Source organism: Vicia villosa, linkage group LG6, assembly GCF_029867415.1.
Source record: "Vicia villosa cultivar HV-30 ecotype Madison, WI linkage group LG6, Vvil1.0, whole genome shotgun sequence".
Taxonomy (NCBI): domain Eukaryota; kingdom Viridiplantae; phylum Streptophyta; class Magnoliopsida; order Fabales; family Fabaceae; genus Vicia; species Vicia villosa.
In genome coordinates this window covers 10499978-10515404 of record NC_081185.1, presented here as the reverse complement: position 1 = coordinate 10515404, position 15427 = coordinate 10499978, and the positions used below count along the sequence as shown (strand labels likewise).

The window sequence follows — 15427 nt, the reverse complement described above, 5'->3', positions numbered from 1 at the left end:
CAAAAACGTTTTGTTGATTAAATATAAAGATTTGGTTTGGAGTTGTAAGTAGGGTGTATTTAGTAAATCTATTGGAGAAATTACTATTGTTTGAAATGGGGGGTGTATTTAGTAAATTTATTGGAGAAATTACTATCGATTGGAGTAGGGTGTATTTAGTAAATTTATTAGAGAAATTAGCATTGATTGAAAGTTTGACATTATTATATACTTAAATTATAAATAAAATTGAGTGATATGTCCAACTAAACTAAATCCTATGTGAATAGACCGGAATGAATCGACATTACTGAGTTGGACATCATCACCAGAGTTTAAATCCTAATACTCACGATTCTGTAATGAATTTCTAATAATTATTACTTCTTCGTTTACGAATAATAAAAAATTGTAAACTCAAAGTTAACAAGCTTAAGCTCAGAATTCTAACAATCTCCATATTTCAAATTCAAAGAGATGACACAAACATGAAAAACTAGTTAATCAAAATTTTACACACAAATAAAAAATATGATTAAATGAATAATAATTCTCAATTTCAGAATATATGATCATAGAAAAAAATGAAAAAATAAACAAACAACAGTTAATCTAAAATCAAATACAGACATTAAACTTCATAAAAAGAGTATATAACCTATTTCTGATCATTGCTAAACCACTAAAGATCATTGCAAATAACAACTAGAAAAACACTACAAACTGTGCAAATGCAGTGAAAGAGAGTAACATGAGAAATCTGTGAAATTTGAAGTTTGCATGAAAATTTTGAAGATTTCCATGCTTGTATCCTACCAAAAAAGGCCTTAGAAAGACGTCGGAAAAATCATTCGGTAGCGACGACATTTTGTTTGAAACCGCTAGACCGGTCTCCGCCTCTGCCTCTTCCTCGATGGTAACTTTCTTCATGTCCACGGGGACCACGGCCTCGGATAGAAAACTCGCCTCGGGGTCCATAGTCGTTGTTTCGACCATAGCCTCGGCCGCCGCCGAAGTTTCCACGACCTCTGAATGAATCGTTTCGGAAGCCACTTCTTGATGGAATCCTAGGTCTTCCTATACCGCCGCCAACTGAAATAATGCAAATCATAATCAGTCATGTGTGTAACTTTAAAAGTTGTACGTTTTTAAACATTTGACGATTATGATCGAATGACTCTAAAATATGTATATGAAGTAATTCATCGAATGAATGTCATCGATAATTACCTCGAGTAGTGGTTCTCTTTATCTCGATAACAGCTTGACGTCCCCCAATAGAAATAGGTGAAGCCTGAAAAAAACAGAACAAACAAAACACGCTCGTTCAAAGAAAGACAAAGAAGAAGAGCGAGCAACGAGAAGATGAAAGAAAAACGCGGAAATGGAAAGACTACAATTATTAGTCGCTTAGTCTAAAATGACCATTGTATACCCTTAAAAATTTATAGGAATCTAAAGTATCTATTGAAGAAAACCACCATACCTGGATTGCATTGGTCATTGAATTTAGTGATAGGTATTCAACAAAGCCAAAACAGTAACCTTGCTGCTGCAAAGACAGAGAAACAGTTCGAAAAAGACTTCATTAGGATTGAAGAAACAACAAAACGCGTAATTTGAATGATTGATTGACACCGTAATTACCTTATTATTTCTGACTTGGGTGCCTCCCGGCTTGATCGGTCCAAATTTCTTTAACTCCTCTTCCAACTGAGCAACCGTCACATTTAAGGGCAAATTTCGAACGTAAATGGAATGTCCCTCGACTGTTAAAGAAAGAACATATTCTTTAGAAGTAGACCTTAAGCAAAATATTTCGGTGTGGCGTTATAATTCATTTTTTTTCAACTTTGAAAAACAACCAAAGCACCAATGTAAGCACTCTCTAAACCTTGGGGCTTTCTCTGGCACCTACGAAACACACCTCTCGGGATAGGCGTGTCACAGTGTCCGACACCCGTATGACATGTGTCGAAAAAGTCAAACAAGTATCCCTAAAAAAATTGTTTTTTTCTTTGCTTCGACACTCTTTGAATCAGTGTCCGAAACTAGTATGACACTCAAACGACTCATGTAGGACAATTCAGACAAGTGTTTCAAAAATAATTTCTTTTTTTCATTGCGTTAACACACCTTATAGTCTTATACATTTTTTGGACAAATCTCACACATCTAAAAAGGTTATACATGAATTGACGCAATGTTACCGATGAAGAATTAAAGACATTCGTTTTGATTAGAATATTTTTTTTATAAAGTTAATAATAGATGGCTAATGAAAGTCAAATACTATCATATAAGTGGTGGTGTCGGTGTCCTATTTTTTTGATATTATCGATGTCGAATTATCTATGTCGTATTGTATCCCGGCATCCATGTCACAGTCCATGCTTATAGCTAGTGACCCCAAGACCCAACTTGCCTAAACTTTTTTTTGATAAAAAAAACACACAAAAGCTTAAACATGTACCTTGCTCATAACTATCATTACTTTCAGGGTTGCCGACACTATCCGGCGCTGCTTCAGCCACGGCAGCGGATTCAACTGCCTCAACTACTTGGCGCTCAGTAGTTCTGTTAGCCGCCTTCTTCACATTCTTAGTCGGCACATACACTTTAGCTGACACCAAATTCCCTTTTGGGACTTTAACCTGCAAACAAACTTATAAGCTTCAAACCTTAAATAAGAACAGCGCTCGCAATTGAAAGATATATAACAATACTTACAATCGATGCATAAGATTTCTTTGGAGCATCCTCTAGAGACGAAGAATTGATATCAGCTTCCTGGGAATCATCGTTTTCATTCGACTGAAAATCAGCCTCTACGATGTCTTCATTTTCAGCAACTATCTTTGTCTCATGATGGTTAGAAGGCTCGTAAGCATTCTCAGCAACGATTTGGCGCTCGACCACACGAGAATTTGCAGGGTCCGGTGGAGAAGGATCAGCAATGTGAACTGGCTCTGTATAGAAACGTTAATATCATGAATAAAACTCCTGAACAATTTCTGTCACAGAAGACACATTTCTTTTGCGTTAATCTTGCCTGGTTCGGTGGCTACGGTAACAGCAATCGCGGCGTGGTTTTCATTAACTGGATGGGGTTCCGAAGATTCGCGGTCTTCTACATACCTAAAAACATCATTTAGAACAAAAAAACCGATCTCTTGTGGAGCAAGGAAGAACGACTGCGCGAATTTTCTTCGCAAGTTATCCTTCCCAGTCAAACATCCAGTCACCAGCACCGTCACTCCTTCATTATGCGATTTTTGAGCATCTGCGGTCATTATCTCTGCTTTAAATTCCTTGAAATTTAGCGAAAGAATCTTCTCGTTAATGCCCTGCACCATAAAAAGATAACGATTACCTTAGAATAACAGATCGGCAATGAATATGCGGATCAAAACATTAGAGTTACGAGTTTTGCATCGACAAACTTACTTTCATGGTTGTAACTGATGTCATCAGACCGTTGGAATCAGGACGGCTTATCACACTAGATTCCTGGTAAAACCGATAGACCAATTCTGGAGATTGGTGAAGAATGTGATAATACTGCTCGACAAATGCATTACCAATCATTTCGGCACTCGGAGCAGTTGGAGGAGTAGCTGTTTGCAAGGCCATCTGTGAAAAACCAATTGATTAATATTTGAAACTTTAGACTGTTTAGAAACACGTAAAATTTGTAACAACTAGGTGTTCATTATCATAGATCTAAATGGCCTATTCAAAGACTTGAGCCCCGTTTGGATAAACAGTTTAACTAAGTGCTCATAACGTAAGTGCTTATCATATACCACCAAAAAAAAAAGAGCAAAGCTCATTCTCATTATGAAGTGAGATCAACCCATTGTTATCAAATATCCGCAATTGCGGCGCTATGGCAGATATACATGACGGCTTTTGGGCTCGCCGCAATGATAAATATCGGCCAATATAACGGGATTTTCCGCCATAATCCACTATAATGGCGCCTCAAAGAGTCTGGTATGGCGGGATTTTGGCTCTCTGCCATGGACAACACTCGATCAACCTAATTTTTCAAATACGAATCAACCAATACCAACATTTCAAAACAAAACTATTTGTATCACCAAACTAGCCTCATAACCCTAGATCCCAACGAGAAACATAAATCTCAAATCTAAACCTTAAACCTATCTATGGTACATACAAACCAAACAAAACCCATTTGAGCTCATCATTCACAGAAACTGAATCAATCAACATAGACATTGAAAAAAAAATCCAAGTTATGCAACTCAATAAACATAAAAGGCATCATAGAACAAGACAACATAGGCAACACTCATTCTCATAATGAAGTGAGATCAACCTCATATATATGAACCTATGAAAACGTCGATAATGGTAATATAATAATTTGAGAAAATGAATAAATTAATCGTAATCACAAGTGTCGGTGTCGTGTCGGTGACACGCATTTTTTCAGAGGTGTCGGTGCTACATAGATATGAACATATATCCACATTTCAATAAAATACAAGAATCAAAAAGCCCAATTGTATCACCATACTAGCCACATTACATTACCCTAGATCCCAAAGAGAAGCAAAAAAAAATCTCAAATCTAAACCCTAAAACAACCTATGATACAAATCAAACAAACCCCATTTGACATAAACTGAATCAAACAACATAAACATTAAAAAATTCAAACTTTAACAAAAAAAAAAAAAACAGAAACAAATTCACAAACTCACTATACTTCAAACCACTATCTCACAATCACAAAACATTCACAGAAACCATCCACAATGTCTGATCATTTCTATACAAAAAGGAACAATTTTTGGAACCATTAACGTAAAACGGGAACGACCCATTTGAGAAAATTAAGGAATTGGTTAAATGCGAAGGTAAAAAAACATGAAAGACAGAAAATTGATGAAAAAAACGAAGACCCTTTTGAGAGAAAAGCAAATGTAGAGTACCTGAGGAATGTGGTTTTGGTTGAAGGGTGTGATCGCGTAGGAAGAGTGTGTGTGTGAGTGTTGTTTGAGGAACAGCGGAAGTGAAGAAGAGAGTAACGGGAACAGTTTCCGCACGAAAAGAAGGTGAAGTGTGTGCGAAAGGTACCTGTGATTGTGATGAGTGAAAAGTGAAAACTCAATGTTGAGTTAGATGGTGGGTCAGGTTTCTTTGATACGGTTCGTGTGGTTCACCCAATGTTAATGTGACTAGTTGAGTTGTCAAAATGAGGGAAACCGGTTTCTCGAGCGAAGAGAGTCCAATTGTAAATGATCTTCGTTCGATCACTTTTAATCGCATATGGTAAGGGAAATTGAATGGTTGAGATTTCACGGCACTCTCCAGTCATGCGTGAGAATTCAAATTTCACCACACATTCTAGATTTAGTTAAGTTATTAAATTCATACTTATCCACTAATGATTCTAGATATCATCTTAGTGGATGTAACGACTCCATTGAACGTATTACACTCAATCCACAAATATGACCACACAGTCAATCTACTCACTTATTTTACCCTTTGGATATATTTTTATAAGTACACCTTGCCCTTGATCTAGAAAAGAAGAAGCACGAGGAGAATATCAAGAGATTGCAACAGTACGACCAATAATATAAGAAATATGTCACTTGCTCGGTGATTTATATCACAAGGTAACACAAAAATATTGACATCCACTGAGGGACTTGGTAAAAGATTTCCCATACCCCAAAGATCCATTGTCATGGAGGTAATCTGGAGCCAAGATCCACTAAAACGCTAGTAAGTCGAGCCTAGCAATTAGAACCATAATTCCTCAAAGGATGGGTCTAAACGCATGAGACTGGCCATCTTAGAGGCATGCTAGCGGAGGGTGGTGTCTAACCCATCACAAATGATAAATCACATTTGTGACGGTCAAATGTCAGAGAACACTATCAACATGATGGAAGCCCAACTCATTTGACTCAAGGAGAAAGTATAGTTGATTGACAAGAACAAAAAAAGGCCAAAGCAACACATCTTAAAAGAACGACTCCTATGACAACATCGCTAGTTTAGACTCAAGGAGGAAAACATCATCCCTAGTTGAGCCAAAGTGAAATGGAACGAAAAAAGACTTAACCAAACTTATGCTCATATATGAGATCAGGGAACCAATATTGAAACAGTTCTAATTTCTAACAATGGAGGAATATGATGGCCAAATAAACCCACAAGAGCACTTAACTTCCTTTAATGCTAGAATAAACACCCAATAAGCATTTGATGCTCTAAAGTTGATATTTTTCTCGTGCAATATAAAGAGGGATGCATATTTATGTCTCTCTCTCTCTCACCTCCTAAGGAAACCCTTCTAGTCATTGAAATAGTTGGTTGAGATGTTGCTCTCAAGAATCCACTTGTCGAATAACACAAAGAAATTAGACATGTGTCATTGATTTCAAGCAAAAACGCAGTGATCCTTTTAGCTTTTTCATAGATTGTTCAACAACGAGACATTCCAAACATTATTATTTTTTGAATTTTTATTCATTTTGACCATTTTGTCTTTCAAGAGCATATTTAGAGCCACAAATATTATATTTTAGTGATCTTTGCAACTTTAGAAAACTAAGACCAATTACTACTTTTATGTTCCACAAGCTTTATCAAATTCGACTTAAATCTAGGTGAAACTAGGCCCTAAAGTTTCAGGCCGTTGATGTCAAGTGGTCAAATACCTCTTATTGCTAAATGAGATATACCTCTCTCTTGTGGCAAGAATTTAACAAAGAAAATTTCTTGGAGAACCAGCAGGCCGAGGATGACCATGCCACTAATCTCCTGCCGATATGCCAGCGGATAGAGATGCTTGGGCGGGACGCGTTGGACCGAGGTATCATTGAGTACGGCGGTCCAGAGGCAATTGCCATCGTGGAGAGGATGGTCGGTGACGAGGACGGTGTGACGGCATATACGAGGCAAAGGAGGTCCCAGAGAGTTAGGGTTAGTCACACTCCGTAGCAGTTGCCTATTTATTTTTTATTCTTGACTTTTTTGTATTTGGGTTATATTATTTTGGCATTTACGTACACTATTTTTTGTATATATAATATTAGTATTTTATTCTGATTTGCGTGTTATATTTAGTTTATATCAAACACTATTTACATTAAGCATTGTCGTTTAATTTAAACTACGGGACTAACCATTGTTTAGAAAAAAACTCCCTGCATATTTCAGAGATGCATCTCCGAAAACACCCAAAAATATGAAAATGAGTGTTTTCGGAGATGCATCTCCGGAAACACCCTTAAATTGGTGTTTTCAGAGATGCATCTCCGAATTCTGGAAAAATTTGAAAAAAAAAGACTTCGGAGATGCATCTCCAAAGTTAGGGGTATTTTGGGATTTTCAGCAGAGGTTTTCCCGAAATTGTCTTTAACAAAACATGTGCCCAATTTTTTTTTGTAAGCTAGGAAAGATTGATAGGAGTACTAGGTCTAGGGGTACTCCAACCCAGATACAAAAGGATGAAAGGCCAAAAGGAAAATAACTATCCAATAGAAACTTAAACTAAGAAATACAAAGGATTTTTGGAAAAAGTGTAAAAGTTGCTATTGATATGAGTTATATCCCCTACCATAGACCATTTCCATGCCGAAATCTTGATGTTCCATACCAAATCTGTCAAAATAAGAGATTCGTGCTTAAAAATCACCGCATTACGTGTTGTCCAAACGTTCCAGCACACCTGATCGGTCACCATTTGTATTGTATTTTCATCAATCTCTTGGCATAAATCTCATCAATTCGGTAACACAATTGTCCGTCTTTTACAGTTTTCGTTCTTATTTTGAAAGTTTCGTTTAAGTTGTGTGTTTTATTTTGATGTTAAGAACTCGTGCTTTTTAAGGTGCTTTGATGCTTGTTTTGGTAGTAATTAGGTTTCGGGTTTAAGCGATAAAGACCGTATGAAGAATGCAAAGCCAAACAAATGCGAATCGAAGTTAAAAAAATGAAGATATGGCGCATACAGTGGCCTGACACGGGTGCCAGTGTTGCCTTACACGGCCCGTGTCAGGAAGCAGGAGAAAACAAGTCAAGAGTGCAAAGCAGTGGTCTGACACGGGTACTCGTGTCACCTGACACGGCCCGTGTCAGGAAGCCTGGGAGAATGATTGAAAAACCACATGGGCAGAGGGCCAACACAGGTGCCCGTGTCACAGGACACGGCCCGTGTTGGCAGGCGCGAACAAAATTTTATAATTTTTTGTTATTCTCAGCCTCGACTTCAGTAAGGGTAGAGTGGACTTTTCGCACGTTTTAAACTTGAATCAGCAGTACTAAAACCTAATTGGAAGGGGAAGGAGGCATCTTGGATCTTGGGGAAGGAAATTCACAATGAAAGAAGAAGAGAGCAAGGGTTTTGGAAGAAGATCTTCAAGAGTAATTGCAATTGGAGATCATATCAACCGCTGAATTCTTATAATGTCAATGAATATCTGTTTTATTTCTTTTATCAGTATGAGTAGCTAAACACTTTTATGTTAGGGAGATGTCCCTGGATCGCTATGTTATGATGATTTGATTTACCGTTAATTTACGAATTGAAAGTTTTTATGCATTAAGTTTTTATTCAAGGTTCTTCATGCTTCATTCTATTGGAAAATATTATGATGATTTACGGTTAAGGTTAGGTCGGACAAACCATCTTAACGCTTCTTTGAATTCTAACACTGTCGGTAAACCACTTAGGAATAAGGATTTAACCGTAGTGATCAATTATTCTTGATTATATTCACATAGATATTGATGTGCAATTTAGTGGTCAAGGAATTAAAACTGAATTTGAATATCAAAAAGGTTTACAGCTAAGGAATTAGTGTAAACTAACATTGAGAATTGATACTTAATCATATTAACGAATCTCTCGTAAAATAGCGGTTACATGATTCATAAGGCGGTTCATACATCGACCCTAGCATATTCCCTCATACTTGTCTCTAATCTATTTACTTTTTGCTCAATTTCTTTATTTGCATTTCAAGATAATACAATCAACCCAAACCAACACCCGTTATTGTTTTGTTCAATTGAATTCGTATTTCCTCTTATAATATCACAGCAGTCCTCGTGATCGATACTTGGATAATCTCCACTTTAATAACTACATCGGTAGAAAGTAGTGTCATACCCCAATTTTTGACCCTAAGATCACACATCATTTGCATACCAATCATCAATCAAGAAGTTTTAACTTAGAACTCTACTTGTGGTGTTATGCTCAATTCATCTGCAAGGGAATCATCAAGCACCCATGTTTTAGTCTTGTATATATTGTTCTACTAACCAAAATACCAAAAATATTGCCTTGTGCTTTTGTGTGTTTGTGTTTTGTAGGTATCAAGTCAAAACATCCATCAAAAGGAGCATTTTTCAACATTTTCACTATGCAAATCGATTTGCATAAGGTGTAAATCGATTTACACAACTGTTTCTGCACCAGATTTGCTTCTGCCATCAGTGCAAATCGATTTGCATAACTGTTTTTGCCCCAGATTTTGCCTTTTTCAGCAATGTAAATAGATTTGCATAAGGTGCAAATCGATTGCACCAGTGCGAATTTGGAAAAATGAAGGCAAATTTCAGCTTTTGAAAGTGTTGACATCATTTGCAAGCATGGGAAGCATGACTTAGTTCTTACATTTGATTCTCTACATCATTTAATCATAAACCCTCATGTGATTGCATCAAGACCATTGGATTTCATTTTTGGCTCCAAATCCTTTTCCCAAGCCTAATTCTATTTTCCAATCCTAACTCCAAGCCACAAAATTTCCCAAGCCTAAGTGCTATAAATTGAGGCATTCCCCTCCTCATTTTTCAAGCTTTGATAGCCAAGAAACTTATTGCAAATTCTCTCCTCACCTCTTCCAAACCCATCACTCAAAGCTCTTTTTCTTCCACACAAATTAGTGAGTCACATCTTGAACCTCACTAATTTAGAGCTAAACCTCAACATAAACACTACTTTTCTTCATCAATTGTGAGAGATCAAGGCTTGTGGTTGTGTGTTCTTGAAGAAGATTCAAAGTTTGTGAAAGATTTGGTAAAATTCTAGATCCAATCCATAATTCAAGATGTGATCCATTGTTGTTTATGCTTGATGCACCTTTGGTGCTATATTGATGAGATTTGCTTGCTTACTTGTTACATTTTCGTGCACAAATTGATCCAAGATCACAAGGTGTTTGGTTTTATGTTTAAACAAGTTTTCTTCTCTTTATTTGCTGTTTTTTTTGAAAACTGTGTTGTGCAAATCGATTTACATCTGGTGCAAATCGATTTACACAACTGAAAACTGCGCAGATTTGAAAACAGAGTTATGCAAATCGATTTACACTCTGTGCAAATCGATTTACATCTGGACAGAATGCTTGTTTTTGTGGTTTTTGACTTGTTTTTGGTTCTAACTCATCTTCTACTCCTTTCTTTTGATATTTTCTTTGAATCACAAGTTAGAGGCCTAATTTCTCTCTAATTTCAATGGACTTATGGCGTCGATAGGATGAGAATCCAAATCCGCAAAATTAAGTGATTGAAATTATGGATGAAAGGAGTCTTTGATGTGGTTCCATCTTTATTTCTTTTTCTTTTGATCGATGAAAGTCTTAACACCTTGAGAATTCTTATGGATTCTTGGTAAAGACTAGATCACTCACCATTTTTCTTTTCGTGCGGTATTGCTTTCGGAGAGTGATCTACATATCGCTTCTCTCGCATGCATTAGCACATAAAGTTTTGACCGGCCTCGTTGTAGGGTGATTTCTACATAAATCACTTGGCGATCTGCTTAACATAGCGCAATATTTCGTGTCCCGAATTAAAAAGATCAAATATGGAAGAGAATTGTATGCGGTTGATTTAAGACTTATGGAGGTTTATCGTGTAGTCGCTATGATTTTATCAAGCTTCTGATAAATTTCTATTGAATTTAAATCCGAGTACATCCTTCACTCACCATCGATCTTAATTACTAACTTTGATAACATACTTGACAAGTTTCAAGATGGTTATCTTTAACATCTAACAATTGACTTTAATTTCCGCAATTTATTATATTGCTCTTTATATTTCTTGCTTTATCGCTTTATTTTATTATTTCATCATATTTACATTCCGCCATTTTCTCTTTGTCCATTTGGACGTTTATAATTCCGCTATTTTCTCTTTGTCCATTTGGGCATATGTTTATGTTTCCTCTATTTTTCTTTTGTCCACTTGGACCATACTTTACTTTTATGCTAAAACACTAATAAATAACAAAAATCTAAAAAACACCTAAGGCTCTCTTTTTCGGACTATTGGTTACTATCCCGAGCATTATGGAGATTTGGACTTATGGACCTAGTACCTCTGGACCCTTATTCTGTTGTTACTCTGTTGTTATTCTGTCTGTCTGGCATTGGATTGTTGTCTGTTTATGTATGCAGGTATTTCCTTGAAAGCCCTTGATGGTTAATTCCAAGGCATTGATATAAGGATTTTACCCGAAAACAGCCGTTACTCTGCCCGATTTTCGTCAGAATTTTAATGTGCTTAATGCGAAGTGGTGCTAAGATAATATGTTCATCTGGATCCCCAAGTGTTAAATGTGTTGGTATTGATAAGTCCAAAGGATGGGAAATCTACCTTGACTCATAATGTCAAGTGTTGGCTTCTTCTTCGGTTAGACCGTTTCTTTCCTTAGCTTTTATTTTACGCAATATGATAGCCTCTTCATCTCCTCCCATTCTTAAATTTTCAAAATCTTCTCCCTTTTTCCAAAATCTTCTTATGTTTGCAATCATTTTCAAAACCTTTCTCTTAAAATATCTTTTGCCCTTAGTGGCCTTTTTCTTCAAAAAGTTTAGACACTGTTAATTTTCGAAACGAGTGGTTATACCCCACGATTTTGAAATTGATTGATATAATGAGATCTTTTCCGCGTGAGAGAGCTAGTGGCATACTCGTCGATTTTATCCGAGTTGGAGCCCTTCTTTCATTAGCGATGCAAAGAACTCGTTTGTTCTCATGCTCAAGATCAATGGCTGAGTATTTCTCTCCAACGACGATAAAGTGTTTATTCGTTTTAAAAATGTTTTCCCTTTAAGCGGAACTACATTAGCTCTGACTTCTCCATTGCACCGAGGAGGTATGTAGGCACAAAGCTTAACGCTTTGCCGAGCTTATTTTAAAAATAAAACAAACCGTTTTTTTAGCACACACGACACAAATTTTCAAAAAGGTTCCTGTGGAGTACCACAGATATGAGGGGTGCTTTAAACCTTCCCCTCATATAATCAACACCCGTACCTGAGATCTCTTTCTTGTTTTAAAAACAAAACTTTGGGTTTTACGTTCTTTTCCCTTTTTCTTTGAAAAAATAAAGCGCGGTGGCGATTTCAAACGAAATATTGATTCGAGTCAATCCTATGGCTTCGATATCAGATTTTCCCCGCTACAAGTAGTACACTTGCTATTTTTCCGATCAACACCACCAACCAAATAAGACCTTCCTTGCCAACTCTAACTTTCTTACTGCTGAAAAAATCGAACCAGAAAACAAAACTATTGCGAAGAGATAAGCCTTTCTCCATACGGATTCCAAACCAATTTCCAATCTCGTCCCAAACCCGTTTTGCAATTGTACAAGATAACAAAATATGATGTAAGGATTCGTTGGCGTCAGAACAAAAACAACAAGACAGCTCCAACGGGTTATTCACGATTCCACGAATAAGAAGCAAATCTTTCGTGGCTAACTTGTTCCGTAGACACCTCCAGCGGAATGTTTTGATTCTAAACGGGATCGTAGTCTTCCATAATTTATCAAAAGCTTTGTGCTGAACTGCTTCCAGCACCCTTTCATTTGGCACCGGAGGAACATGGATAACACTGTATCCAGTCTTTGCTGAGTAATCCTCCGTCGAACTGCTGGTCCAAACAACACGATCTTGCACCTCGCAAATCAAGCTGACGTCCTGCAAAATAAGATGCAATGCTGCCTTGTCGTAAGTAACAACAGAATCAATCGTAGCAGGGATTCCTAAATCACCACAAGTCCATCTATTCTGGTTTATACTCCCTGCCTCAGCCACACTGCATCCTTTCTTCGAGCTTAACACAAACAGAGTGGGAAAAAGAGATTTCAATGTTGCATCTTTGAACCACGCCGCATTCCAGAAAGATGTAGCTTTCCCGTTTCCCACGATGAACTTACATTTGCTCAAGAAATCCCCGCCTCCGTACCTATTCTCCAAGTTGATAATGTCTCTCCACCAACAGGATGTAGAAATTTTACAGCTTGATGCACTACCGTTTTGGATGTGCATCTGAATATTCCCGTATCTAGCAAACAACACTTCCCTCCAATTCGCTTGTTCCCCTACGAGAATCCTCCATTTCCACTTTAACAATAACGCCGTATTAAAGTCCTCGATGTTCTTCAGTCCTAACCCACCTTCTTTCATTGGTAAGCACAAGAATTTCCACCCTATCCAATGAAATTTCTTCTTTCCTGCTTCTCCTCCCCATAGGAACCGACTTTGAATAGTATTAATCTCTTGGCAGACCTTCTTCGGAGCCCTGAAAAAAGAAAGCTGAAAAATAGCGAGGCTACTCATAACAGATTTGATTAGGGTGATTCTACCGCCTAGAGACAACAATCTTCCTTTCCAACAGCTAAGACAATCTTTAATCTTTTTCATCAAAGGAGTCCAAGAAGCGATTCTCCTTGGGTTCGACCCTATCGGTAATCTAAGAAAAGAAAATTCTTTGTCGTCCATTTTGCAGTAGAGGAAGTTGGCTGCTGCAGACAGGAAATGTGGGCTAATATTCACACCAATAAGTTTGCTCTTGTGGTAATTAACTCTCAACCCCGATATCAATTCGAATCCTCTTAGGATCGTTTTAAGACTCCATACGTGTTGTCATCCTGCGTTACCTATTAAAGATATAGCAAGTGACAGTGACAAAGAAAAGTCTTAATGCATAAAAAAAATCACTTTACAACAACTAGAAGGAGTGAAGAGGAGAAAAAAAAGGAATTTTTGGAGCTTTCTCATTTTTCTTACTTCATCTTTAGGTTTTTTTCTTTCTTTATATAGTAATCTTGTATTCTATGAGTTCTATCATCTCAATAGAAGGCTAGGTCTTTTAATTGATCCTTAGGTATATACATTATTAAGGTTTAATTGATGAATCTTTGTTCTATTTGGTTTGTTCATGTGAGTTTAATTCTTCTTCTTCTATTCTTGAGTACGATTTTATTTTCTTAAAAGAAATTGGTTTTTGAATGATTATGTTAGTAGCTTCGTTAACTCAAGTGTAGGAAGAGGAAACAAGACATAGATATTGCATTGAGGGTGTTTTACGTTATGTCTAGCTTGGTTTATTGTTGGACTTTAAGTTTAATCTTGGAATAATGCTTGCTTACTTAATTTACCTTGATTAATCTTCATCCTAAAAGCTTTTCTAGTATTTAAATTGTTGATTACATTTTTGGTGGCTTCGTGGGGGACCATTTTTAAACATTCCATCATTTTAGGTGTATTTTTATTTAATTTCTAACTTGTTTGTTCATATTTGTTTAGACTAGTTTTGCATTTTACAAGTTTAAAAAGCTGAATATTTATCACAACTTTGGAATATATAGTTGAAACTGGTTGTCCAAAGGTTTTATACCATCCTAAGCAAGTTCATCTTAATGGACCCACCCTTTAGAATTTTGCTAAATTTTAAATCATTTTTATAATTTTTCTTTTAGTATTTTATTAATAAAAGTTGTATTTTCTTAAGTTTCTTAGAGAGTTTATATGGTGATTTTGCATGACTACTCGGTCCAATTGTGATGATCATTTGTTTGAAATAGACTTTGAAATTGAAAGAACACTATACGCAACAAGCAATCAATAGGGCTAATAGACTTAATGAAGGTATTACTTATGAAATTGGAATTATACTTGAAGTTGTGTCTAGTTCTACCAATACTAGTGACATTACTTCTCAGTTTGAATCTGAATTAAAAAGATCTTGCAGCTCTTGAAGTCAGGGGCGGTTCCAAGGCTCAGATAGTCCAGACATGTATTCGAATTCAACCTCTATTTTTTTTATACTCCCCCCAATTTAATAGTTGGGGCAAAATTAGTAAAAATAGAGTGTGAAAATTAGTAAAAATAGAGTGTGAAAATTAAAACAGATAAATAATCAATGGTGTAAAATTTTTATTTAGGTTGTCAAAAATTTCTGGCTCCGCCACTGTTTGATGTTTTATACGAACCTTAGGGTATCCAATATCCTGATACCGACAACAAATATACAACAATAAATCACAACAAAAACAAGAACTATTTTGCTCTCTTAGCTTCTTTTCATAGTTGTTATGGCTGCACATAGTCTTGAGAGTTTCTTACACTTGTATATCTTAGAAATCTCAAGA

General features: G+C 36.5%; 1 protein-coding gene across 2 annotated transcripts; it reads right to left on the bottom strand.

Moving 5' to 3' along the window:
- Positions 1 to 564: 564 nt before the first annotated feature.
- On the bottom strand, positions 565 to 5152 carry LOC131608884 (nuclear transport factor 2-like). 2 transcript variants are annotated; one of them, XM_058880468.1, is made up of 9 exons: positions 4944 to 5152; positions 3427 to 3612; positions 3032 to 3326; positions 2710 to 2948; positions 2453 to 2633; positions 1627 to 1748; positions 1466 to 1528; positions 1210 to 1273; positions 565 to 1071 (listed from the first exon to the last, which is right to left on the bottom strand). In XM_058880468.1, the coding sequence occupies exons 2-9, from the start codon at positions 3610 to 3612 to the stop codon at positions 827 to 829; spliced, it is 1395 nt and encodes a 464-aa protein (XP_058736451.1). In that variant the 5' UTR covers positions 4944 to 5152; the 3' UTR covers positions 565 to 826. The 2 variants fall into 2 exon arrangements, with proteins under 2 accessions (XP_058736451.1, XP_058736450.1); XM_058880467.1 differs by having other exon boundaries at positions 1466 to 1531; positions 4944 to 5151.
- Positions 5153 to 15427: the final 10275 nt, after the last annotated feature.

Bases quoted from the DNA above. Each gene is read 5' to 3' on its own strand.
- LOC131608884 (XM_058880467.1), bottom strand. From the start codon at position 3,612: ATGGCCTTGCAAACAGCTACTCCTCCAACTGCTCCGAGTGCCGAAATG. The intron at 2,634-2,709 runs GTAAGTATTGTT...GTTTGTTTGCAG, and splicing joins AGAAATCTTATGCATCGATT to GTTAAAGTCCCAAAAGGGAA. The intron at 1,072-1,209 runs GTAATTATCGAT...GCATTATTTCAG, and splicing joins AAAGAGAACCACTACTCGAG to TTGGCGGCGGTATAGGAAGA.